At 39.4% G+C, this 26,166-nt stretch overlaps 1 protein-coding gene across 3 annotated transcripts; it reads left to right on the top strand.

Moving 5' to 3' along the window:
- Positions 1–96: 96 nt before the first annotated feature.
- On the top strand, positions 97–25,931 carry hspa12b (heat shock protein 12B). Of its 3 annotated transcripts, XM_081600061.1 has the most exons (17): positions 97–211; positions 1,468–3,515; positions 4,924–5,028; positions 8,467–8,540; positions 9,952–10,012; positions 10,304–10,386; positions 11,411–11,535; positions 11,621–11,807; positions 13,637–13,741; positions 13,847–13,963; positions 16,386–16,563; positions 21,770–21,856; positions 23,457–23,561; positions 23,633–23,891; positions 23,979–24,082; positions 24,824–25,014; positions 25,088–25,931. In XM_081600061.1, the coding sequence occupies exons 2-17, from the start codon at positions 3,488–3,490 to the stop codon at positions 25,571–25,573; spliced, it is 2,295 nt and encodes a 764-aa protein (XP_081456187.1). In that variant the 5' UTR covers positions 97–211; positions 1,468–3,487; the 3' UTR covers positions 25,574–25,931. The 3 variants fall into 3 exon arrangements, with proteins under 3 accessions (XP_081456187.1, XP_008434163.1, XP_008434164.1); XM_008435941.2 differs by lacking the exons at positions 97–211; positions 1,468–3,515 and having other exon boundaries at positions 4,947–5,028; positions 8,463–8,540; XM_008435942.3 differs by lacking the exons at positions 97–211; positions 1,468–3,515; positions 4,924–5,028 and adding an exon at positions 7,683–8,352.
- The last annotated feature ends 235 nt before the right edge of the window (positions 25,932–26,166 follow it).

Genomic DNA, 26,166 nt, shown 5'->3' with positions numbered 1-26,166 from the left:
CGCTTCCTCGTTCTTTTTGCTCGTGTTATTAAGCTAAAACACGATAAAAACGCTAGATTCAGTCTAAGCGCTGAGAGGAAAAAAACTGTGTCGTAGCCCGCTTGTCCAGTTGTACCCTTCACTGATTGGTTAAAATGAACGTCGATCAAAGCTTCCTCGCCACGCTATTGGTCCATGTTGAATATAGGTCCCGCCTTACTTCTCCATTCACGTAAGTAAACAAAATCGTCCTTTTTGCTCCTGTCGCTCATTCTTGTGATCATAAGAGTTTGTATTTGACTACGTGGCCCTTTTTAAGGAGGTCTTACGTGTATTTTAGATGTGAAGCTACAATGCTGTGCTTTTTCGAGGGACAGGGACAGGAATAATGAATGAAAAGAGGAATAAAAGTTACGCATGAATACTTTTAGAAGCAGTAATTTTCAAAGTTGGGGTCGGGAACCCACTATTTGTCACGAATATAAGTTTGGGGTCTTTATGGCCTCTTCAGAAACCAACCTAAATGCCAAAAATATTCAGCACAAAGCATGTGGATTTTAAAAATGTCACAGATTGCAAAAAACACCCACTGAATATAAGTAAAAGCAACATTTAAGCAAATATATTGGCTATTGATGCTAGCATTTCTTTTTAACCCAACTCAGTGTCTGGGTTATGTCCCTCTTAAATTTTTATTTTGTGGGGCAAAAGTTTGGAAAAGCTTCTAAACTTGAGCGCATGTTTATCCTTATAATCGTTTTCATTATTATTAGAGATAACCATAAGTATATTATTTTAAGTCTTCTTAATAAAATTGAAAAAATATGTTGTCTTAAAGAGAATTTTTTTATTTTATTTTGAGTGTTTTCAATATGTTCTTATAAAGTTAGTAGAGCAGAGGAGCTGCTTCAAGATTAGAATCTCTTCCTAGTTTCTTATTTCTTTTCTCTTTTTTTTAAGTCCATATTGAATATTGTCACTGCATTCATTGCCAGCTTTTGGGTTTCAGCTGCACCACACCAAATGGATGCATTACTCCCAGATCACAGTGGAGGGCGACTGTAGCACACCCTGTGGGTGGCATGCTGCTTCAGCTGGTAGAGGTATAACTTGGTTTAAAATCTGGTTCGAGTCCAGTAGAGAAACATCACAGACCCTCATCAAAGTGCAATGTCAACCCAATTCCTAATTTCACATTGACAAAGTTAATTTTTTTTTCCATGACTCTGCTTGGTCCACTTAACTAAATGTAAATAATCTCTGCAACTGAGTTTCAGCTTCTTTGTTTTCTTTTTCTTGGTCTCTGAAGCTTTTTTTTTTGTACATGCCTGTATTTGTTGAAAAAAAGATGCAAACATTAAATTCAAGAATGCCAGATGTTCCCCCGAGTGTCAGTCTAAATTTAAGCCTGTGTGTGTGTGTGTGTGTGTGTGTGTGTGTGTGTGTGTGTGTGTGTGTGTGTGTGTGTGTGTGTGTGTTTGCCTGCAGATCATCTGTCCACAGCGTCCTGCGATATGTGTCCCTGCACAAAGAGCCATAGGAATGTGTGATTAAACACACATGTGCATGTAAGATGAGTGTGAGCTGCAGCTACATGTTTAGTGAAGTCTATCTGGGAAATATCTGGTGTTTTTCGGGCTTTAGTGAAGATTTTATGCATAAAAATTTTAAAGAATAGAAACAAATTCGAAGCCTTTTCAAAATAAATGTTGGCCAGAACAGTTTTTCTTGCTGAAGCCTCTTCTGATTTGTCCTAATGCTTCTTTTCTTCCCTCCTTAAGCCAGTTGAATCTTGTCTATTGAGCTTTTTTGACATAAAAAGTACCTTTAAATGTCTTGCTGTTTTGCTTCAATTCATATTATCTAAAAAGAACATTTCTACACCTGATTGTGAAAACAGATGAAAATAAGACTTCCTATGCCTATCCCGCTCATTTGTTTACACAAATTAAGGTCTCATAAATCCTAAATAATGTCAGTAGGTAAAATTTATTTGCAAAATGTTTTTCAGAGACATAAAATCACAAAGCACTGAATGATAAAAAGCAACCTTAAAACAATGTAAAGCATAAAACAAACATAAGAAACAATAAAATCACAACATAAAAGCCTGGAGGGGAAAAAAGGTTTTAATGTGATTATAATGTATAATAAACCCTAATTAAGAATTACTTTATATTGTGGCTATAAATGTAAACCATACTAATGCTAATTTTAAAAAAAAGCATTAAGCTGCTCCATTTTTTGCATTTTTACTTATAAAATTAAGGTTTCATGAATCTCAACCTGCATTTTGAAGAAGCTCTGATCAGAGAGGATTTATCCAGTCTAGATTTTATTTATCAAACCTTTTAGATTTTCAAATATTCACAATCAGATCTCTTAAAATAAAGTGAAATGCCAGTTTAGCTTAGCTCTGCATCAGAAGCTGTGAATCAAATTACAAGCCTGTAAAGACGTGGCCCAAAATTCCTTCAGCTGCATCTGCAAAAGTATCGACACAGATGGAAATGGATCTAAATATGTACCTAAATTATCACATTTTTATTTGTGAAACAGTTTGAAAATATTTTTGTTCTGTGTTGCAGCAAAGTTGGTGCAAATGTACCGAGTTAATTTGCTAAATACAAACACAAAATTTAGAATGAAATAGAAACAGCCTTTATTGTTCTGCAAAGGGAAAATTGAGTAACAGATATAAAAGTTCACACAAAATTTCTTAAGTGTTAAAGCGATATATATAGAAATAAAATTAACAATAATAGCAATAATATAGACTGTAACGGAAGATACTGTGCAGTTTCTAGAAATCCAAGGGATGTGCAACTGAGTCGAATCACGTTTTCTGAAGCGTACATAATATGCATTTGTACTTAACTTTTAAAAAAGCAGATTAATTACAATACAGTATGTCACAAATGTACAATAAGAGCGTAAATGCTATTTTAATAACGAGTAAAGTCAGAATAAATGATTGTCCAAACACCAACATGTATGCACTTATGGAGTTTGTTGTATTTATTTGTAAAAGTCCTATTTTTGGTGGTGGCTAAAATTTTGCACTATCAAAGTTCACTAAAGAATGGATCCATTTCTTCAGCTTTTCACAGTTTTTCTCTCCACACTCTGCACTGACCCCCTCCTCACTGCTCTCCAATCCCCTTCAGTCCCCCTCGCCATAAATTTCCTCCTTCGTCTTTGCAGTCGAATCATAAATCATAAAGTTCCCTTCCTGTTCCCCTCTCTTGCTTGCTAAAACTGTTTTTTATGACACAATAGCCCAGACTCCATGTCAAAGAGCAGCCACGTTTTAACATGCGTGTGTGTGTGTGTGGGTGTGTGTGTGTGTGTGTGGGCGTGCGTGCATGTGTGTGTGTACTTCCACTCCAGCTCTTTCCTGTGGCTCCAGGTCCCCACCCCAGGCTGTACAGTGCGACTCAAACATTCACATGAATATGTACTGGAGGAGACGACACACCCCGAGAACGCACACTAAAGAGGAAGTGGCATGTTAGCCCTCTCACTTCAACCCAAAGGTACAAAAATACCTTCTGTCATTTCTGCACAAGCCCCGTATTGTTGCACACACAGGTGATTATTGTCAGTTTTTTTGTTTTTACAAACCTCAGTGGAGTTGCTAAGCATCAGGCCTAACATGAATTTAAGGGGAAAAATAGTTGAACCATAAGATATTATATTTATCAAACTGTCTGGAGTCACTACTGTGTAGAAACTTGTTTCTCTGCAGGAATATTTGGAGCCATAATGTTGCTTCATCTAGAAACAGAAAGTCCTGTTTTTATTTGAACTTAGACAGAGTCTAGATGGGAATAAGTCTGGGCTTTGACTAGACCATTCTAATACATGTGGATGTGGGCAGAGTACCCAAAGATTTTACTCAAATAAAAGTAGCGCTACTTCATCATATTTTTAGTGAAGTGAAAGAAGGTATTCAAGAAATTACTCAAGATTTAAAAAACTATTTTTGTAAGAAGTCTGATCAAAACATCAGTTATTTAATATTTAAAAGTTACATCATCAGATGGACCAAAATATAAAGTTATGTAGAATTTTGGAATTGTAAAAATTAACATGAAAATAATTCAAATAAATAATTCTTAGATAACAAAATCAGGCAAATTAAAAAAATTTCCATATCAATTTATTTCAACGTGAAGCTGCAAGTGTGTGTCTGTTTCTGGTGCAGTTACCTAGCAACGCCAGCCCCGTCACCTAGCAACTCAAGTGGAGTTCCAGCACATTTCGTCAACTGGTTTGACCGCTGTACAATGGCTGCTGGAAAAGACAAGTGTTTTGTTGTTGACCAACAATCCAGAAACCACTTGCTTCATCTTTGTCTGTTGTGCAGAAGGCTCCACTTCTGCTTTTCAAAGATGTACGGTTATATAATTGTGCATTTGTTTGCAACCATTTTCATGTGTGAGTGTAGACGTTGAATTAGGGGGCGTGGCCAGCAGCAGGTTATTTGAATTTAAAGTGACAAGACGCCCTAAAACAGCTCAAAAATAGGCTGGACTGATCAGACTAAAATCTCATTATCTAAGATTGACTCTGTGCAACCCATGTAATAACCTTCCTTAACATGTTCAAGGAACCATAATAGGTCACCTTTAACTTTTGACTTTTTCACCTAAACATTGCAATTGCGTTTTGCTTGTTTCCGCAGAGTGACGTCTGGTGCTATCTTGGGAAGTAACAAGTTCTCATTCAAGTTTCTGTTGACATTTTTGGGCTATTTAAAGAAACTGCCAGGCAGCGTCTATGTGTGTTTGAGTCCGTGCACGTTAGTGTGTCATATGGCATGGGTGTGTTTCCGTTGCTGGAAGATTACTTCCAGAGTCCCTGAGATAATGTTGAATTCATGAAAGGAATGTCACACAGGGGGTTCCTTCCTGTCACCTGACCCCATCTCTTCCTGTGCAGAGTTTCCTGTGTCTGAGTGTCCACCGAGGAGCCAGATCTTGACCGGGGTGATGGAGGAGCCGGTCTGCAACGCTGCTGATAGGATGAGGATGGAGGCAGAAGAAAGTAACAAACTTCCTCTAACTTCCTTATATTTGGCAACTCCAGGTCTTTAAAGGTTCTGTGTGACAAATTGATATTTGAGAAAGAAGTAGCAACATCTATTAAGATTTTTTTTAAGATCGTTTCATGATTTGGTTCAATTGGGGACCAAAACTGCAACATTTGTTAAATTTTCAGTTGCACTGTGTCAAACGAAGCAGTTTCGTCGAGAAACCCGTTCACCTCCTCGCCTGTGGTGGCGCTGCACCAAGAATCACTGAAGAAAACGACACAAACACTGCAGAAGAAGACATGACTGCAACTTCCTTCTTCAAAACTGAACAACAATGGAGTGGCATCAGATTTTAGTGTTTGTAGGATTTAAGAAAGATCACTAGCCATTTCTCCTGCTAACACTATACTCTCGCTTTTGTCTGGGTTGTATTTACCCAGAATTCCCTGTGCTTAGCGTAGCCCTAATGAAAAGACAAACAAATCTAGTTTGTCTTGAAAGGCCGGTGTGAATTAGCAATCGAACTCTGATTGAGACCAAGCAAACTCTGGGCCACTTCAGGCAGAGGGAACTCTGGTGCGGTTCTGATGCAAATGTGAACACAAGCGGACCAGAGACCACTGCAAAAGCAGCAAGCAGACCACAGTGCAAGGCATTCTGGGTAAATACAATAAAAACAAACATGTGAGTCTAGCGCTAGAGGGAGGAATGGCTTGTGGTCTTTTACCTTTAGAGCTTTTCCAGTTGTTTCTGTCAGTGGTGCAGCGCCACCACAGGTGGGGAGGAGAACATGTTGCAGAGTGAACGTGAACCGCAGCAGCTCAAAATGTAACAAATGTTGCAATTTTGGTCCCCAATCGAACCAAGCTTATCCAATTATCAGGTGTGAAAACACTTGATAATCCGTTTCCTGCTTTTGGAGTGGTCTCTGGTCCGCTTGGCATTTACATATTCATTCAAACCGCACCAGAATTTACTTCAACCAAACCAAGACTTAGGTTTTTTTAGACAGACCACAGTTAATTTAAAGTGGACTAAACAAGTCTGGTGTGTAGTCTATAGTTTGAGTCCTCATATATGACCAGCATGCATGTTGAGCCAGTGTTTTCTTAAACATAAGTAAGAAAACATAAGTAAACTAGAAAGAGGAAAACCTTAAAAACTATCCACGTCTGAAAGTGTTTAAAAAAGATTCAGATGTGTTAGAGAAAGTTTCAGATAGCTCTCAGGAACTGGACTGATCTGCTCTATCCCAGGTTTTTACCAAATCAATGCTCTTCAGAATAGGTGCTAAAATATAATTTTCTGTCTATCGAAGGGCTGTTTGTGGTATTATTCAAGAAAAAGCTGAATTTTTAATTTGTGGATGGCATTGGTTTTAATTAGGATTGGACTCTGTCACCAAATTCCTTCTCTTAATGACTCAGTTTAGGATCAGGAACAAAACAAAATCCTGAATGAGACATCCTTACGTCTGCCCAGTTCAATAAAGCAATAAAAGACGTTACAATATGGAGGAAAAGAAGAGAGTGAAAGAGGTGATGGCAGGCTTTGCATGGGGCCTCTTGGCTTTTCAGTCAACAGGGGGAGAGGTGCCAGGTAATGGCTTCCAGACCCACACACACACACACACACACACACGCACACACACACACACACACACACACACACACACACACACACACACACACACACACACACACACACACACACACACACACACACACTCTAATTCAACTTGGAAATCTGACAGGATGAGGAAGCTGAGTGTATGTGAACATATGTGTGTGTATATAAATACCCGGGGCATTTATTTCACATAATAAAAAGATCTGGCTTGCTTTTTACCAATGAAGGGAGGGATTACCACCCCTATCTTTGTTTGTACACACACATGCAACAACATTGGTTCAGATCTCTGCAAATCTACTGAAAACACACACATGCAGACATTAAAAAAACTCAAGACGAAAAATAAGCATGTCTGTAAAAGCTAAAACCAAACAAACAAGTAGCACTTAAGTTGCCTTTACCTCGTGAATAGTACAAACTATTCGCAAGGTAAAGGCAAATGTGACACAATGTAGAACCAATAGACCAACAGAGAGAAAAAAGATAACCCTGCAAAAACACAAAATGTTTAATTAAATGTTTAACAAGTGAGGAAATGTTTGGTGTTATTTGACTTCTTGCTGAAAAGGAAATTGGAAAAAAGGCTGGAAATTCAACAAAACTCTCCATCCCACTACAAAAACACAAAATCTTACCAAGTATTTTTTGGTCTAGTTTCTAGTGAAAATATTGTAGTAAAGTTGAAATAAGACAAATTAACTTAAAAGTAACTTTTCAGCCAGATATGGAGGCTTGTTTTAGGTAAATAATTCCTTAATGTTGATGAAAAAGTATTTGTTCCATTTCACTTATAACGAGACATTTTTCCCACGTTATACATTAATTTATTTGCCAATGCAACTAGAATGTTTTCACCAATATTAAGGAATTATTTACTTAAAATAAGCATCTATATCTTGCTGAAAAGTTACTTTTAAGTTAGTTTGTCTTATTTCAACTTTACTAAGGTGTTTGCTAGCTGGACCAAAAACACTTGGTAAGATTTTACATTTTAGCAGTAAAGGTTTTGTTGAATATCCGTCCGTTTTTCCAATTTTATCATTAGATAAAAAATCAATTTTCAGCAAGAAGTCAAACATGTTAACCTGTCAGTGACACTAAACATTATTCTGTCAGAAGTGACAGTGAAAAACTGGAGCAGTGGTGTAAAGGTCACCCCAAGTTTGACCAAACACACCTGGCTGCTTCCTGCCTTTGTCTGACACACTTACAGGGAGAGTTGCATGAAGGAAAGAGAGAGATAAAGATTAAAGGTTTGAAAACAATGTTTAAAAGATATTTTTTTAAAAATAAAACAACAAAGCAGGAAAGATGAAGACAGGAAAAGGTAATTAACCGAATGGGAAGAAAGAAGAGAGAGAGCAACATTACTGGAGCAGGATACAAAGCCAGTGTCAGAATTACTCCACCCTCCGTCTCTGACTTACACTCTGCTGTATTCCAGTGAGGTAAATCCCCCAGCTTTCCCCCCGTATGTGCTGTCATAGCCCTCCCACTCCTGTGACTAGTTCATGTGTGTGTGTGTGTGTGTCACCACTTTTTCTTCTGACATTCATTTGCAAAGCAGAGAGACGGAGCGCTTTGCTGGAGCTGCAAAAGCCAAATCGCAATTCCACCGAGAGAAAAGAAACGTCTTCCTGCAGCTTTGTGCCAATTCTTTTAACATCCAGTTTCGGAGATTCTGCATGCAAAACATTTGGGAGGTCTTACTTTTTTAACAACAGCTTTCCAGAAAAGCATCCTCTTGTATCCAGCTGCGCTTTTCCTCCGGTCTTTTATCCATCCATCTTTCTCTCTCTCTCTCTCTCTGGAGGCAGAACTCCAAAGTTTAGGAAAACGTCTTACAGCCCAGCAGAAGATCTACAGAAAAAAGAACGAAGGACTCGAAGTGGTAAGTCGATTTAAGTTGGAGGAACTTTTTTTCATCACACACTCGCAGTCCTGCGGTAAAAGTTTATTGATTGTGACGAGAGAGGAATGAAAACCTGAAACCTGAAACCTCTGATTCCTTTTCTGCTTTTGTTTAAGAGAACAAAGGAATTTTGTCCAGTTGTTTTTATGCGCCAATGTATGCAATAAACTACACTTTTATGCAAAGATGTCAAACTGATAGAACTCAGCTGTAATTTGTGCATGACAGAAGACACTAGAGGAGCTTTTATCCTCTTGCTTTACTGCAAAACTTCATGATCAAGTCAAGTAGAGCTACAGTATTTAAACACCAGAGTGCATCCCCCCCCTGCACAGGGATTTTTATGAGGTAGAAAGAAGAGATAGGATGAAAATCATGAAACCCATGTGCATTTTTATCTTCTCTCTGGTTTTATCATCAGAGCAACAAAGAGAACAGCTGGGAAGGAAAACCAGCACTTACTGGTGCACAAAGTGCAGAATTAAAAACACAGACACAGATGTCTTATGTGTGCAGAGAAAAAGTCAAACCCTGGGCGTCACTATTAAGTTGAGCAGTAGAAAATAAATAACTTTGTTTTGCATTTGCATAATCAAACATGCACAGATTCTGTAAAAATACAATTTAAAGAAGAAAATGACAATATGTTTGAGGGGGAAAAAAATGTCTTTTCCCAAAGATGAGTAAGTAAAAATGAAATCCATCAAAGTTATGCTCTGTAATTTTGTCTACAAAACGAAACAAAATATGTTTTTTTTATATATAAAAAAAAGTCTGGAATTTTGACATGAAAAACATGAGGTGGGAATTTATTGTAATGTTTATCATTTATTGTGATGAATTTCTCATCATGATAAGAATTTTGATTTTATATTTTCACAGTAAATTCCAATAAATCATGTTTTTATCAAAAGAAACAAATTTGCGTTCGATGAGAGTATCAATAAACACCAATAAATTAGAAAATATGACAGCTGCTTTGTGCAAAATCACACTTTTTCATGTGACTCGTGTCATAAAGAGGCGCATTACAAATGGGAATTTGTAATACGCCCACAAACATGAGTTTGTGGGAAAAGAAGTAATTAACAGTCACAACCACACAAATACTTAAAAAAGAAGTAGTAAATAGGTTTTATTATCACAGAAGCACTTCAAAATGTTGTGGTAAAACTTTGTAACCTTTGTAAGAACTAAATAAATCTTTTTCTTAGAAAACATAGACAGTCTTTACATTTTTTTTGATCCACAATATGATGGTTGATGCTTAAACTTGTTGGTTTGTCTCGTTAAAGTCTCTGTCGTGAACAGAATATAATAAAAAGTAAACCTAGTCAATAAGAACATCTTAAATTTGATGTCGTTTTAACGTGAGTCCAATTCTCTGCAGACGCTGGCTCCTGTGAAAATGGCTGAGGAGGTCCAGCTGGATTCAACTCTGCAGATTCCTGGTAAGACCCACGTTTATTTATTTTTTAATTCATCCTGGTTGAAATGAGTCACTTCTTCTGCATCCTCTGGAGTGCTGACCTCTCGTCGTCCCGCTCCCACTGGGGTACACTACCCACTTCGGATTCCAGTGACATTCCAGTCATTCCTGCTCATTTCAATTATCCAGACTTGCTTCTAAAGAACTCCGGCGCTTTCTCATTTCTTACCGTAATCTCCTTTAGTTGTGGTAATTCTGTGATTATATCGCCAGATATTGTTGTTAATCTCTTAATTCCCAATTATTTCTGCAGGTGGGAGTTTATCCATTCCATCTTCGCCAGCCACAGCCAGGAACGACTGCAGCATCGCGCCGCTCACGCCCTCGCCTTCACCGGTAACCAGCAGCCTCTCACCACCACACGCCCTTCCCGTTCTCTGCTTTCTCTTTATATAGAGCTTCTACCTGTTATTAGTGGGTCATATGAGGCTTAAGCTCTCAGTTTACAGTCGAGAATAAACATGAAAACCAGTACTTCAACAGGAATGTGATCTGGGGAAAAGAAGTGCACAGCAAAAAAGTTCAGCAATCACAAAAATGGTTGTACGGAGGGCTGACATTATGTATTAGAACTCCTTTTTCAAGATGGAATGGTCTTATATCAAAAAACTGTGATTAACTATATTTATTTTATAGTGGGGTATTATGTAAAATCAATCTTTTTGAGCTTTATATCATAACATTTATTTCTCAGTTCAAAGCATCGTGAAAACCTTAATGGAGAAACATTTTGTGATGAAGTGCTGAAGGCAGAGTCTCATAAAGAACAGGAGCTTCTTAAGGAGACAGAGGCCCAATTTCAAAGCGCCAAGTTATACGGCATTTTTATAACAAACGAAGATAGTAAAGTTACTTTTTTGTGTTATAAAATGGCAGTATGTGATTGGAAAATACACTGTACTGTCCCTTTAAATGTCCTTTTGCAAGCTGCTTTTTGTAGCCATCAGAAAACGTCTGGCATCAATCTGACTCTCAGATTTGGTAGAGTTCATTGAAATTGTTTTCCACCATAATTAAGGTCAAGGTTTTCCAAAAGCTTATTATTTGCCTCCTTCATCTCCTCCAAACCAGTTTTTTCTGAGTTTTAAGAGTCAGTGTCAAGTTGGAAAACCCAGTTCTTCCCAATTTCAAACTATTTTACCAAAACTGTCCCCCTCTGGGAATTGGTTATGATGTTCAGGAACAATCTGGTGATCACGGATCACTGTCTTCAGCTACACTCAAATCACGGTAAAATAAAAAATAAAAAAGATTTCAGAAGGGCACTTTTGTTGTCCAGCGATAAAAGAACAGGGGTTTAGCACCCCCTAGTGTCTATCTGAATAACTACATTAACAACTCCTGTCTCTTCTTGTGGCAGAGGGTGGAGGTCCGACCCAGGATGGCTTGTCCTTTCTCTGTCGTCGTCGCCATAGACTTTGGGACGACCTCCAGCGGCTACGCTTTCAGCTTCACACAGGACTCCGAAGCCATACATATGATGAAGTAAGAATCTGCTTAAATTCCCCCCCATTTATACAGTCTTTACTTATTTTAACTCCCATTTACGTCACTGCGCCGCTCTGTGCAGACGCTGGGAGGGCGGCGACCCCGGAGTGGCCAATCAGAAGAGCCCGACATGTTTGCTGCTGACTCCTGATTTGCGGTTCCACAGTTTTGGGTTTGCAGCGCGGGATTTCTACCATGACTTAGACCCGGAGGAGGCCCAGCACTGGCTCTACTTTGACAAATTTAAAATGAAAATCCACAGCACCAGTGTAAGTAGCAAATACAGTTCTGGTCAGAAGTTTACATACACCTTATAATGAGCAAGAAATATGTCACGTTCAAATATAAACACACACCCAGACTGACGTATCTCCACAAGTTTCACCTTAGCCACACACTTTTTATAGCCGTAAATAAGCTTCTGATGAAATCTATTTACCGGCATTTCAAATATTGTCCACAAATTATTAATAGAGTCAAGGTTTGGGCCATTTCACAAACCTAATATGAGCTTTAACCACGTTCAGTACCAGTGCCTGAATGTGGTACAACCAACTGTATCAAAGTTTCAACCATTTAACTTAAACTGCCACCCTCAAATGAATTTAAATTTGGAAAACTGTTTAATTATTTTTTAATAAAAACTCAGAAATCAGCAAATCTGAAGCTTAACCTGACATGGAAGATTCAAAGCAAGAGCAGTTATCAATAAAAAGGCCGGAACCCTGCTTGGTATAGTCAAAGTAAATCTTTCAAATCTAAGAACGAAGTATCAATTATCAAGCATGAGTTCACAAAGCTGACGGTCTAAAGAAAATGGAGGAATATCTTCAAGTTTTTCTATTTTCAAGCTAAAATCAACAGTTTGAAAATCTAAAAAATTTAAACCACATTTTCCAGTTGGACGATTATCCCAAAAGAAAATCAGAATTAAAGCCAAACCTGAGCCTCATTTAAATGATTGGGACAATGTGCTAAAAAAACAACCAATTTGAACTACTACTGAAACGATTAATCAGGTTAATAATGATTAATCGATTATTGAAATAATCGTCAACTAATTTAGTAACTGATTAATTGTTTACTGGAGAATACAGACTAAAAAAACTGTTATTTGCTAATAGAACATCACATTCAGAGCAGTTACTCAGCCAAAACTGTACAAAGAATATCAAAATTTTACATTTAAAAACTTCTGTCTGTAAATACATTCTACTCAAAACTCCTCAAGTGGCAGTTTTAGCTTCACCCAGTTCAAATTCTGTTAAAAAAATCTAATTTTAGAGACTTTTTCTATCCAATTATTAATTGGTCAACAGGTCAGCTCTACACTGTATTAATGCCAAGTCCAGCAGAAACATATTGGTGTTAGAAGTATTTCTTTAGCTACAAAGAATCAAGCAAACACTAGCTTTGTTATTGCACCTTAGGCAATAGAATGTCCATCCATCCATTTTCTTTACACCCTTGTCCCTTATTGGGGTCAGGAGGGTTGCTGGTGCCCATCTCCAGCTCATGTTCTGGGTGAGAGGCAGGGTTCAACCTGGACAGGTTGCCAGTCTGTCACAGGGCAACACAGAGACAGACAGGACAAACAACCATGCACACACATACTCACACCTAGGGACAATTTGGAGAGGCCAATTAACCCGACAGTCATGTTTTTGGACTGTGGGACGAAACCGGAGTACCCGGAGAAAACCCACGCATGCACAGGGAGAACATGCAAACTCCATGCAGAAAGACCGGGGCTGGGAATCGAACCCAGAACCTTCTTGCTGCAAGGCAACAGCTCTACCAACTGCGCCACTGTGCAGCCCGCAATAGAATGTTTATTTTCTTACTTAAAAAAGAATTGAATTATTTGTGTATTTGCGTCTTCTAATGAGTTTCTAAAATTGCATAATAAGGCTCAAAAGAAAAATCTGCAGAATTTGCCAATTTTCTTACCCGATTAATCAGTTAATCGTTAGAGTAAGCAATTAATCGTTATTAAACTCTTGAATTAATGAAAACAAGAGTACTCAAACATCCACCCAAGGTTTTGCTTTAGGAATGTTGGTGGCTAATAAAGCTTGTGGTTTCTACGTCTCAACAGGACCTGACGATGGAGACGGAGCTGGAGGCTGTTAACGGTCGAAAGGTCCGGGCCATCGAGGTGTTTGCACACGCCCTGCGCTTCTTCAGAGAACATGCCCTGAAGGTAAGGCCCCCGTCGTCAAGGCAACGCGACGTCGCGCAGTCCGTCACCGTGTTTCTGGATCTAGGGAGCAGTGATACTCGGAGGTGACTGGAGGTTCTGTTTCAGGAGGTGAAGGACCAGTCGTCTTCGGTGCTGGAAGGAGAGGAGATCAGATGGGTGATCACCGTCCCAGCTGTTTGGAGACAACCGGCCAAGCAGTTCATGAGAGAGGCGGCGTACCTGGTAGGACACCGCAACACGTCTGATGTCGAAGCAAGCTCCTTCTCAGATTAAAAGAAAACATTGCCCTTGCGTGGGAAGGTTTCACTCCACATCATGCTTCCAAACTAATTATCCTTCTAAAAGCAAACAGCTTGCATCCTCTGACCAAGTCTTTTTTTTTAAAGGGTACCTATTATGTGAAATTAACATTTTGCACATTTTTGAATTTCCATTTGGGTCTCAACTGCTTCTAAAAACAGCCAAACTGCTTAAAAAAAATCACTGAACTGTTTTATGGTGTCTGGAAAATGTGCCATTTTAAAAACCTTTCAGTTGTTAAGTCACATTCCACTGACTCTGCACTGTTACCTAGCAACCTCACTCAAGCCAAGCCCTGTTACCTAGCAACCTCAGTCAAGCCAAGCCCTGTTACCTAGCAACCTCAGTCAAGCCAAGCCCTGTTACCTAGCAACCCCAGTGGAATTCCAGCACGCTTGGTCAGCTGGTTTTACCACTGTATGCGTTGTACAATGGCTGCTGGAAAATACAAGAGTTTTGTTGTTGACTTGCCATCCAGAAACCACTTGCTGCATTCTTGTTGGTTGTGCAGAAGGCTCCAATTCTGCTTTTCAAAGATGTACGGTGGTATTATTGCGCATCTGTTTACAGCCATTTTCATCTGTGAGTGTAAACTTTGAGTTAGGGGCGTGGCCAGCAGCAGCTTATCTGGATTTAAAGTGGCAACAGGCCATAAAACACCTCAAAGTAGAACTGACAAGAATAAAATCTAATTATCTAAGAGGGATTTGGTTTAAAAAAATGTAACCCATAAACCTTTCTTAACCCGTTCAAAGAAGCATAATAGGTCGCCTTTTAGCTTTATATGAAAATATCCTGTTATAGATATTAATTGCTGAACTTTTTCTATTAATTTAAGGATTTTAGGAAGCCCAGTTCGTGTGTCAGAGAGGGAGACAGAGAATAAGGAAGGAAAACATCAAGCTGGAAAGAAAGCCTGGGATAAAAGAAAGATTAGCTTTCCCATGAAGGATTCTTTACACAGATTACAGAATGCATTTGGCTTTGTCTGTGATTGTATGTCACCCTATGAAAATACTCACACCCTTTCTTATTGTGTACGTGTTAGACCGACTTGTAGGAAGTGTGCATGCATGCACAGGAATGCATCAAGCAGAAGGTTCATGCAGCTCTGCACCTCTTTCTGTTAAAGTCATTGATGTCTCTAAGCTCCGCACACAGAATGAATCATTTATATTTTCTGCCACTTGCCTCCATCTCAGGTGAGTTCATGAAGAGTCAAATAGACACATACTCACACACACACTCTCACACACATGTTCTGCGCGGGCTCCTGGCGTAAGGCCTGTCGGGGCGTGGGTGCTTCCTGCTGGTGGTGATGTCATTAGGAGCGAACAATAAGGGAGACCGGCGTACAAACACAGGAAGTAGAGAGCAGACCCCCGCCCTACACAGACACACACTTATTGTTACAGCCCACTCAACCTTACGCCCCATAAAATCACGTTTAATACTTATACAAGTCGTTTAAATCCTTCATCCTAACAGATAATAAACAGTTCAGGTCAGGTTTGACCGTTTTTATCTTTAAATCTGTTTAGTGAGAAGGGATTCTTTAAGTGTCACCACTGTTTTTCTTTCTGCTGACCTCTGAAACTTCTCCTCTTTTGCATCCAAAGGTCAGTGTGAAGTACAAAGCTGTTTAGTTAACATTTTATCATGACCTGTAAGCGAGAAAGATAGTCAAAGAAAAATTATGTACACCCTATCATTCGGTAGATTGCAGAACTTCCTGTAGCAGCGATAATATAAAGCTTATCGGTCTTTTTGGGATCATTACTTTGTTGATGACCCAGTTTGGACAAAGAACCAGCTCATTTTGCACATTTTTATACTCCATTTGGGTCTCAGCTTCTTCTAAAAGCAGCCAAGTGATTAAAAAAAAAACAAACAAACACCCAACCGTTAATTTGCCAACAAGTTCATGTTTTTTTGGTGTCGGGAAAATGAGCCGTTTCAAAACCCTCTGTTTTGAAACGGCTGTAACGGCGCACTGCGTGCACACTGTGTGCGCACTGTGTGCGCCGTTACCTAGCAACCCCAACTGAGACCAGCCCCATTACCTAGCAACCCAAGCTGAGCTCCAGCATGTGTTTTGTTGTTGACTTTACCATCCACAAATAACTTGAGGCATTCTTGTTGGCTGTGCAGAAGGCTCTACTACTGCTTTTCAAAGATGATTCTCATCATCTAAAATTGATTTTGTGTAAAAAACTTTTTAGTGAAGATGTTTTGTATCACCCATAGAGCGATCTTGACCTATTCAAGGAAGCATAATAAGGCTACTGCGTCTCTGTACGCGCTGGTCTCTCAGTATACTGTACGTCTCTTCTGCGTCCTCCAGGCTGGACTGGTGCCTCCCGACTGTCCTGAGCAGCTCCTCATCGCCCTGGAGCCCGAGGCCGCCTCCATCTACTGCCGGAAACTCCGGCTGCACCAGGTGATCGACCTGAGCCTGCAGCCAATCACAAACGGCCTGGACCTGGACGGGACTCGGCCCTTCGACTCCAGCTTCAGACAAGGCAGGTGGAGCGGCACCCAGGAGTTTTCTTCATTAGCATAAGCATGAAACCTCACTGTTTGTTTTTGGAGAGAAACAAAGAGCCGGGCGGAAAGACGTGACCTCAGATGCGGCTCATGTTCTTGTGTGTGTGTGTGTGTGCGTGCGTGTGTGCGTGCGTGCGTGTGTGCGTGCGTGCGTGTGTGTGTGTGTATTTCGGGGAAGGTTATGTAAAGACAAACCACTTTGAACAGGGCATATGTTTCACGTAGAGCTGCCAGAGAAGCAGAAACGGATTCATGAGCTGAGGAAGAAAGAGGAGAAGAGCTGTGTTTAAACAGACCGCAGAATTCCCAGAAAGAGGAACCGCTCATCCGAAGGCTCCCTTTAATCAACGTTACACTCTGCCTGGGACGCTTTCTCTGGAGTTTAGTTAAATTTGCATCTAAAGGCAGTACTGTAGGACACATGATTAGATTATGTCATGTTAGATTTTTTTCTAAAACTCTTAAAAACACTAAGTATGTTATTTAAAAGCTTGACTTTCTTCTACATGTTTATTTTTCTAAATAACCACACATTGTGGGTTAAAATGAACAGCTTCAGCCTCTCTTAAACCTCAATGGAGGTTATTCGGGACTTTATATGATAGCTCAACTCCAAGTGGCTGATAATTAGGAAGTGGAAAGGAAACTCTACAGGCTTCACAGCATTTTGTGTGAGTGACATAATAACCCAGGACGCCGTTCATGCAAGAACTACTTTTACCTGCAGTGTTGGATGTTTAAAGAGGGATTCCTGGCTCCTTTAAAGAAATGCATCAAGAAAAATGCATGGCTGGTTTAAACCTTTTGGTTCAATACATTTATATGTTTATTTGTTTGCAACAGATCCATTTTTAATTTTAAAAACATTTTGCACATTTTTATATTTCCATTTTACCCCCAGTTGCTTCTAAAACCAGCTCAAGTGTTTAAAAAAAGAGCAATAAGTTAATGTTTTTGGTGTCTAAAAACCTCCTGAACATAGTTTCACAAACAAGGGATTCTGGTGTCCCGTAACCTAGCAACCCAAACCTTGTTACCTAGCAACCCAAGCTAAGCTCCAGCACATTTGGTCAGCTGGTTTGATCGCTGTAAGCGCTGTACAATGGCTGCTGGAAAAGACAAGTTTTTTGTAGTTGACTCACCATCCAGAAACCACTTGCTGCATTCTTGTTCCTTGTGCAGGAGGCTCTACTTCTGCTTTTCAAAGACGTACGGTTAAATAATTTCACCTCTGTTTGCAGCCATTTTTATCTGAGTGTAAACATTGGGTTAGAGGGGGCGTGGCCAACAGCAGCTTATCTGGATTTAAAGAGACAAGAGGCCATAAAACAGCTCAAAATAGAACTGACCAGAATAAAATCTGATTATCTAAGAATAATTTGGTGCAAAAAAAATGTAACCCATAAACCTTTCCTAACCTGTTCAAGGAAGCATAATAGATCACCTTTAAGCTTTATAGGAAAATATCATTTTATAAATATGAATTGCTGAACTTTTTCTATTAATTTGAAGCCCAGTTTGCGTGTCAGAGAGAGAGAAGGATTTTGTGCAAAAAACGTTTTATAGACCCAACATAACCTCTTCAAGGGAGCATAATAGTTCACCTTTAAAGGAGAACGTTTTGCATATTCAAGAGTAAAAAACTTTTCAGGCTTCAGCTGGATTCAAACTCTGCCTCTGTTTGCAGGACTAAAACACTTTTTAGGACCTAAAAGCACAATGTGAAACTCAGAGGGGGGGAAATCAGCAGTGCATAATTCAGCGGGCAAAGAACATGCCGTCCAGAATCCCCTGCAAAGGCCCACTTATACATATGCAGCCAGCGAGATGCACACAAAGAACATTCACACACTCTAAACACAGGATATTGTAATTGGAACAAGGTGCAGCGTGACTGTGATCTCACCCCCTCCTGGCCTGTCACTCTCCCTCTCCTTCACTCGCTTTCTGCTTTCTTTCGCTTTTTCTTTCAATCTCTCACTTTCTTTTCTCTCTGAGGTTGGTCCCATTCCCAGGACCAAAAGGACAAAAAAAAAAAAAAAAGCAACCCCACACAAATACAGACACACAAACTTGGCATCACTGATCTGTTTTTTTCTTCTTCTTCTTCTTCTTCTCTTTCTTTCCTGCTACCTTTAGTATTCCTTCCACCTCATTTCATGTCCAAATTTAGCGCCTGGGAGTCGTAAAAACAAGCACATGTACATTTTCTCTTCTGCAGTTTCATGTAAATGGTTTCCAGACTTGCTTGTCGGTCATGAACAAAAACACACACATGAAATTGAAGCTTGCGTGATTTCGGTCGGCCTTCGTTCGGCTTCATTTACAAAGCACACACACTCGCTATCACACAGGCGGCTGTTTAAATAAATCTTTGCTTTCAAGACGCTGTTGCTCAACGGCTTCACAGTCATATAACATTAAACACAGAATATTTGTTTTGATTTCAACACCCCCCTCGTGCTTTTTAAGAAGTTTCTCATCTGCAGTTTCATCTGAGTTTCACACAAAGCAACTTGCATCACTTTCTCTGCATTCAATGTGTCTAAAAATGTTATAATATTGTACATCAAAGTAATTTGCCTCCATACATGTAGATACTGATTTGATTTGACTAATCAAAACACAAAACTGTTTTCTTGAAGTCCACTTTCCGTGGCTCTTTAGAGTCTAAAGGGCCACAGAAATAGTTACGGCGGACCAGATTTGGCCCACAGACCTTCAGTTTGCTGAAGCTTTTCCACAGTCTCATCCAAAAAAAACACATATGGAGCTAAATAGGAGCCATAAAGTTTGTTCAAAAGAAAAACTATGAAAGAATAAAAAGGATTTGCAACTTTAAAAAATTAACTGAAAAAAAAAACCCTGGCACTAAAAAAAAACTTAAATCTGAAAAGTAATTTTGAAATTTTATTTCAGTTTCAAATATTTTATTTCAGTTTCTAACTTTTTTGTTAGGTTTCAAATCTTTTTAGTTTTTTTGAGCAAACGTTATAGCCCTGTTTCAGCTCCATAACTTTAACCCCCCCCCCCCTTTTTTTGTTACAAAAAACAAACCTGATTTAAACATTTTCAGGCTGGACGTTATTATTTATAGATTTTTCATGATTTGTTTAAACTATTTATTTACAGAATGCACTGGATGGACAACATGTAACTTAAATTATCTTTACAACTAAGAAATTAGGTTCAGAAGTTTGTTTATTCTGTATTGGCTCTGATCAACACATGGGATTATAGGGAGAGACTCAAATATTTGCATACACCCTGGCGACTGGATTCAAATACAACATAAAGACCTCAGAATGTCTCTTTCTGTCATTTTTCTAATCTTATTGTATGTATTTGATATATATTTAGTTTTTAAAACCACAGTAACTCACTTCTTGGTTGTATATCATCTTCCAACATGGCCGTCAGGAACGTCTCGTCTTCTCCAGCTGTGTGTTTGAGCGTACTCCGTTTTCACTGACCACCGCTTCGCTCTCTAACCCACCAGTCACCGAAGCAAACGGAAAAACTGAAACCTGAGCAACTTCATTTTCCAAAAACTCACCCTGTTGCCGTTTTACTTCCATTTTAAAGTTATTCGTTTGACTAACGAGCTTTTTGTCTTGGGCACTTGGAGCTTTACATGCAGACTGAAGCTGGCTGTGTTTATGTTTTTGACTGAGCTGCTTTCGTCTTAATTTCTTCAGTGATTATACTTTAAGTGTGTTTACACGGGGAAAGAGAAAAATGTTTGACAACCAGAAACGCAAAGCGAGGCTCTGGAAAGTGGTGATGACTCCTTCCAGCTGGAAAGAGTCCAGGCAACCAATAAAGTATCGTTATGTGATTCAAATAAAAGCATAACAGCAACAAATTGAATCCATATTTTGTACATTAAACTTCAAATCATTTTTGTTTTAATTTTTTCTACAATTATGAGACACAGGTTGGACATTTTGAGATAAAAAGGACCTTTTTTGCACTTTTTTATGATCTTTTAAGACCACCAACCTTGCGAACCAGAGTTTCTTATACACCAACACCCTCCTAATGGATGTAACAGAGCTCAAGTTGAACTAAACATAACTAAATGACACATTAAGGATGTTTAAACCAACGTCTAAACCTCAGATAAACTTGACGAGGAATTTCAGGAGTGCAGTAATATGTGTTATACCAAAACATACACCAGTTCCTCAAGTGAAAAAAGCCCTAAAACGAGTTATTTTATTTAAAATTTTAGAAACACAAGACCTTTAGTACAAGAACATTTAATAAAGAGGCAAAAAAAATCATAAAAGATGTTATGCTTAGAAGATTTAGGACACCAGTTGCATAAAGAAGTGTAATTTGTATCACTAAACTTCTCACAGTAACTGAATTTAATCAAATTTATCGATATTTAATGATACTCCTGTTGAACAAACATTTGGGAAAATAATAAAAATAACCGTGACAATCGGGACAGTTTAACAAAAAAACATCATGAATTAGAATTTATCATGACAACAGTAAATAAAATTTCTTATCACAATAAATGTATTACAATAAATGAAAAAAAAAACAAAACAATAAATGACGCCATAGTTTCTTACCCCACATCTTGACCTGTCACAATAATCAGTAAATCAATTAATTGCATGATAAAACTCAATTATTTCCATTGACATGCCTTATCTTTTATCTCTTTTTTTTCTCTGTTTCTATCAAAAACTGGATGATAAAAGTCTTCAGTTTGGTGCTTTGGGCTCAACTAGCCCTTTATTTGAAGGATAATTTTGTTTAAAAATACTTAAAAAATCATTTTATTTGTTTTGTTTATTTATTTTGGATATTTAAATGTCTTCCAGTGTTAAATGATCATTAGAATTAAATGTTTGTTGATCTTTTAGAATATGCTTTTGCATTATTATTTTGCCATTACCCTTATATCACTTAAAAATGGTCTCAAAACAACAATATCATCGTTTATAGCAATAACTTCTCCAGCAAAATTTGTTATCATGTCAGGCCTACCCAGATCGTGCAAAAAGATGTGGACTATCCCTTTAAGATATCTTGAAAACATCGTTTCCCATCTGAACTTGGTGAGAACGAGTTGTTGTTTTTAGGCCAGTTGTTGTTGTTCAGCTCATCAACTTTTCAACATCCAGCTTTTAAAAACCGTTTTTGTTTTGTTTTGTTCTGCAGCGAGGGAGCAGCTGAGGCGATCCAGACACAGCAGGACCTTCCTGGTGGAGAGTGGAACCGGGGAGCTGTGGTCCGAGCTGCAGACCGGTGAGTGTGTCTGACAGCCCGCCTCACATCCAACACACTGATGGCTTTGACCTTTACCCTCCGACATGCTGACTATGTTATGCAGAGATGTTCTGTGTGTGTGTGTGTGTGTGTGTGTTGAGGGGGAGGGGCTGCACTCTGGTGTGTTGAGTTTAGTTTATTTATTTTCCCCCTCCACCCCAGACAGAATCGATGTTTAAGAGTCCTTTCCAACAAACCTCATGCTCCGATTGGACAATATTCAGGATTTGCATCTCAGTGTTGGGTTTGATCATTTGAGTTTGATCGTTTCTGTGTCGAACCGTAACCACAATCTGACGAAACACGTGACCCCACTGACCTCTTCTGCTCTTTCTTGTCCAAACACACACACACACACACACACACACACACACACACACGCACGCACACAGGATGGACCCAGCCCGTGGGACTCTCTACCCCTGCGCTGCAAACCCACTGAGGCAGTTACACAAGAAACCTTCCTTTGTCCTCCTCTCTTGCAGTTTATTTGTTGTTTCTTTGCTGATCTAGTCATTTTATTCTCTGTGTTTTTATGTTTGGGTTGAGACAGAGTCCTTCACTTATCTCCACGCACATCATAAACGCTCTCAGACAAACAGCCGTTACTCAACCCTGAAGATGTTTATTGGTTTAGAGCCTTAAGGGAAAACAACGGACTCACCTTCAAAAAACAAATCACTCAGATTGATCTCTACTCTTGCCTTGAACTTTGTCACATGACAGCAACAAGCTTTAATGACAGAAAATACACTGCTCAAAAAAATAAAGGGAACACTTAAACATTTAAGTGAACACTCAAGTGTTCCCTTTATTTTTTTTGAGCAGTATACATCAATTAAATCCATTAGCCTGCAATAAGAAATCAGTGAAATCTGTTGTAATACAGTAAATATGTCAAATATCACTATTTCTCTGCTAAATTAAAAGCTACTATTATAAAATTTATGGTTTATGATTAATTTATTTTTTATTTTTGGCCTTTTTTAGTGTTGAGAAAGTGTGATTTTGTTTAAGACGTTTCGGAAGAATCTCGATGTGTGATGAGTTAATAGCAGTTTTTGGGGGGGCATGAATATGTTTCCTAAAAACATATTTAATGAATCCAAAATTCATCATCAGAGAGGGAAAAAAAGATTTACTGTGAAAAAAATATATAAAAATATTCAGAAAAAACTGCTAAAATGATTATCAAATTAAAAAAAAAAATGTTATAGATCAAAATGTAAAAAAAAAAACAATGAGTAAAATACAAGCGCACACCACACTTTTCAGTGTAAAATAAAGTATAAATACATCAACTTTATCAGAAAAAGAATCTGTAAAAATTAAAAATATTTTCCTTCTTTTTAAAAATATTTTTAGTCATGCTCGACTGTGCTGTAATATGAACAATTGTGGAAAAGCTAAATGGACGTGAATACTTTTTTGAGGTGCTGTAAAAACTGAGATTATTGCTGCACATCCTAAAGAATAAGTTTATGACTGCAAGGCAAATGTAAGAATTTGGAAACCACTTTAAGACACTAAAGAGAGGAGATGAGAGTGAACACTTTCGCTCACTGCTTCCTGTCTGTAGGTGACAGGTACGTGGTTGCAGACTGCGGAGGAGGAACGGTGGACCTGACGGTTCATCAGATTGAGCAGCCGCAGGGAACACTGAAAGAGCTCTACAAAGCCTCAGGTACACAACTTCTCCATCCAGAAATGACAACGATTTTCGACACATTTCCAAACCTTCAGTGCGTCTTCCAGGCGGTCCGTACGGCGCGGTCGGGGTCGACCTGGCCTTCGAAGCCATGTTGTGCCAGATCTTCGGCAAGGACTTCATTCAGAGCTTTAAAGCCAAGCGGCCGGCGGCCTGGGTGGACCTCATGATTGCGTTCGAAGCCAGGAAACGAACCGCGTCGCCAGGAAGAGCAAACGCCCTGAATATCTCCCTGCCCTTCTCTTTCATCGACTTCTACAAGAGACACAAAGGGCAGAGTGTGGAGGCCGCCCTGAGGAGGAGCAAGTGAGTGGGACCGATGGGTGGAAGTCTGAGGCTGTGGCCTGTTGTTGTGTCTGTAAAAGTCAACAAGAATCTGTTTTTGTCTGTTAGCATGAACATTGTGAAGTGGTCGTCTCAGGGAATGCTGCGGCTGACCCAGGAAGCAATGAATGAACTCTTCCAGCCCACCATCAGCAACATAGTCAGACATATAGGTGAGGAAGACGTGGACGACATTCAGACACTGTCCATGTACAGAAAGTAAGAGGCGCTATCTTTGACTTGTTACTTTCCACATCTAAGCCATCATGTCTTCATCCAGAAACTTCCTGGTGGCTTAGAACAACAATCAGGAAATGCTACTGGTTTTCTTAACTCCAACTAGATTGTGAAATGGTTGGGTGAAATATCTATTGACTGTTTTCTACTCGTTTCAGTGGAACACATTTCTTTCATAACATTTTCAGTCATTGTTTACCTCTAGGTTTACCACATCTGGTTTGTTCTGGTGCAGAATTATGGTGCATGTGGCACAAATCGGATTTTTGATTTGTGCCACTGTGAAAAGATAGAAATTGGGCCATTTAAACTGCTGTGACACATGGGGGGGAAAAGAATTGGTCGCATTCGCCTGCTGCGTGAACACTGCTTTAGTCCTGTGCCCAAAGAGTCAGAAAAGTAGCGCTACGTCACTAGTGTAGATTTTGGGGTAGTTCTTGTCATATTAGCTTGGCTATCGTAGGTTTCTGATGCTGTTAGAAACCTACAATACTTTCAACCTTTGGTAGATTTGCAGTACACAGATTTGCTGACATGAGAGGTCAGGAAAAGTTTTTTTTTTATCAATGATGTTTAGGGAATAGAATACCAGGCTTGTACCCAGTGGGAAAGTAATCAGTAGATGAAATTCTTCAAAAACAGCAACTCTGTAATGATTGTTTTCTTTTCTCTAACAGAGGAGTTGATGGGGAAGCCGGAAGTGCGCTGCGTGCGCTTCCTGTTCCTGGTTGGTGGTTTTGCAGAGTCGCCGATGTTGCAGAAAGCCGTCCAGAAGGCACTGGGAAGGACCTGCCGGATCATCATCCCCCATGATGTCGGCCTCACCATCCTGAAGGGTGCCGTTCTCTTCGGACTGGATCCCACTGTGGTAAAGCACCAGGGATTCCAGTTAGCATCAGAGTGGCTAACTGTCGATCTAATGGCTTCTCCCTCTCTCGCAGGTCAGAGTGCGACGTTGCCCTGTGACCTACGGGGTCGGCGTCCTGAACCGGTTCGTTGAGGGACGGCACCCTCGGGATAAACTCCTCATCAAAGATGGCCGCGAGTGGTGCACGGACATCTTCGACCGCTTCGTCTCCATCGACCAGTCTGTGGCGCTGGGAGAGGTCGTTCGACGAAGCTACACGCCCGCTCGGGTGGGCCAGCGGAAGATCATCATCAACATCTATTGCAGCGCCACAGATGACGTCACCTACATCTCCGACCCCGGCGTCCGGAAGTGCGGGACAATTACCTTAGACTTACCGGAACCATTGGTGCCACCTGGTGCCGTGGGAGGAGCAGAAGCAGGAGCGGTGGTGGCAGGCCCAGAAAGGAGAGAGATCAGAGCCACCATGCAGTTTGGAGATACGGAGATCAAAGTCACCGCTATTGACGTCATGTCTAACAGGTCCGTCCGGGCTTCCATAGACTTCCTGTCCAACTGAGGTGGAGTAGCTTGAAGAGACTTGAAAACAACCAAAACTGATTTAATTCAGACATTATGGATCTTGATCTTCAATCAACATTAAATATTTTCTCAAACTCTCCCTGAGTTTATCCATCCAGCCCTCCAGAGAAGATTTGATTGCTGTGCATTTTTTGCATAGAAACTCTTCAAAGAAACAAAAACACTCTTTGACACAAGATGCTGGAACAAACTTACCCTTCAGTATAAGGATTTCAAGCTAAGACTGAATTACCTAAAGACCTCATAAAGTATACTACCTAGAGTGAGAATCACTCTTGTTTATTTTATCCTAATATGATACTCAATACCTCATTTAAATTGAATCATGAAACCTGTTTGGACTCGTATTGTTTCTCTAACAAGGTAGTGCTCCATCTAGTGGTAAGATGACATAACTACAAGCTGGAAAAGAACAGTAAGGATTGTGGCATTATAACATTTTGAATCTTTTACAGTGTCATATGAGTGCTACTGTGTTGAACATATTTACTCAGACTTGATTTGTTTAAACCGAATGTAAGCAGTAAAAAAAAAAGTCTTAAAACGTTTCCATGTTTTGCAACATAGTAA

The sequence above is a fragment of the Poecilia reticulata genome, chromosome 18 (genome assembly GCF_904066995.2).
Source record: "Poecilia reticulata chromosome 18, P_reticulata-male-v2, whole genome shotgun sequence".
Taxonomy (NCBI): domain Eukaryota; kingdom Metazoa; phylum Chordata; class Actinopteri; order Cyprinodontiformes; family Poeciliidae; genus Poecilia; species Poecilia reticulata.
Note: the sequence above shows the minus strand (reverse complement) of the source record. Positions and strands in the feature narration are given on the sequence as shown.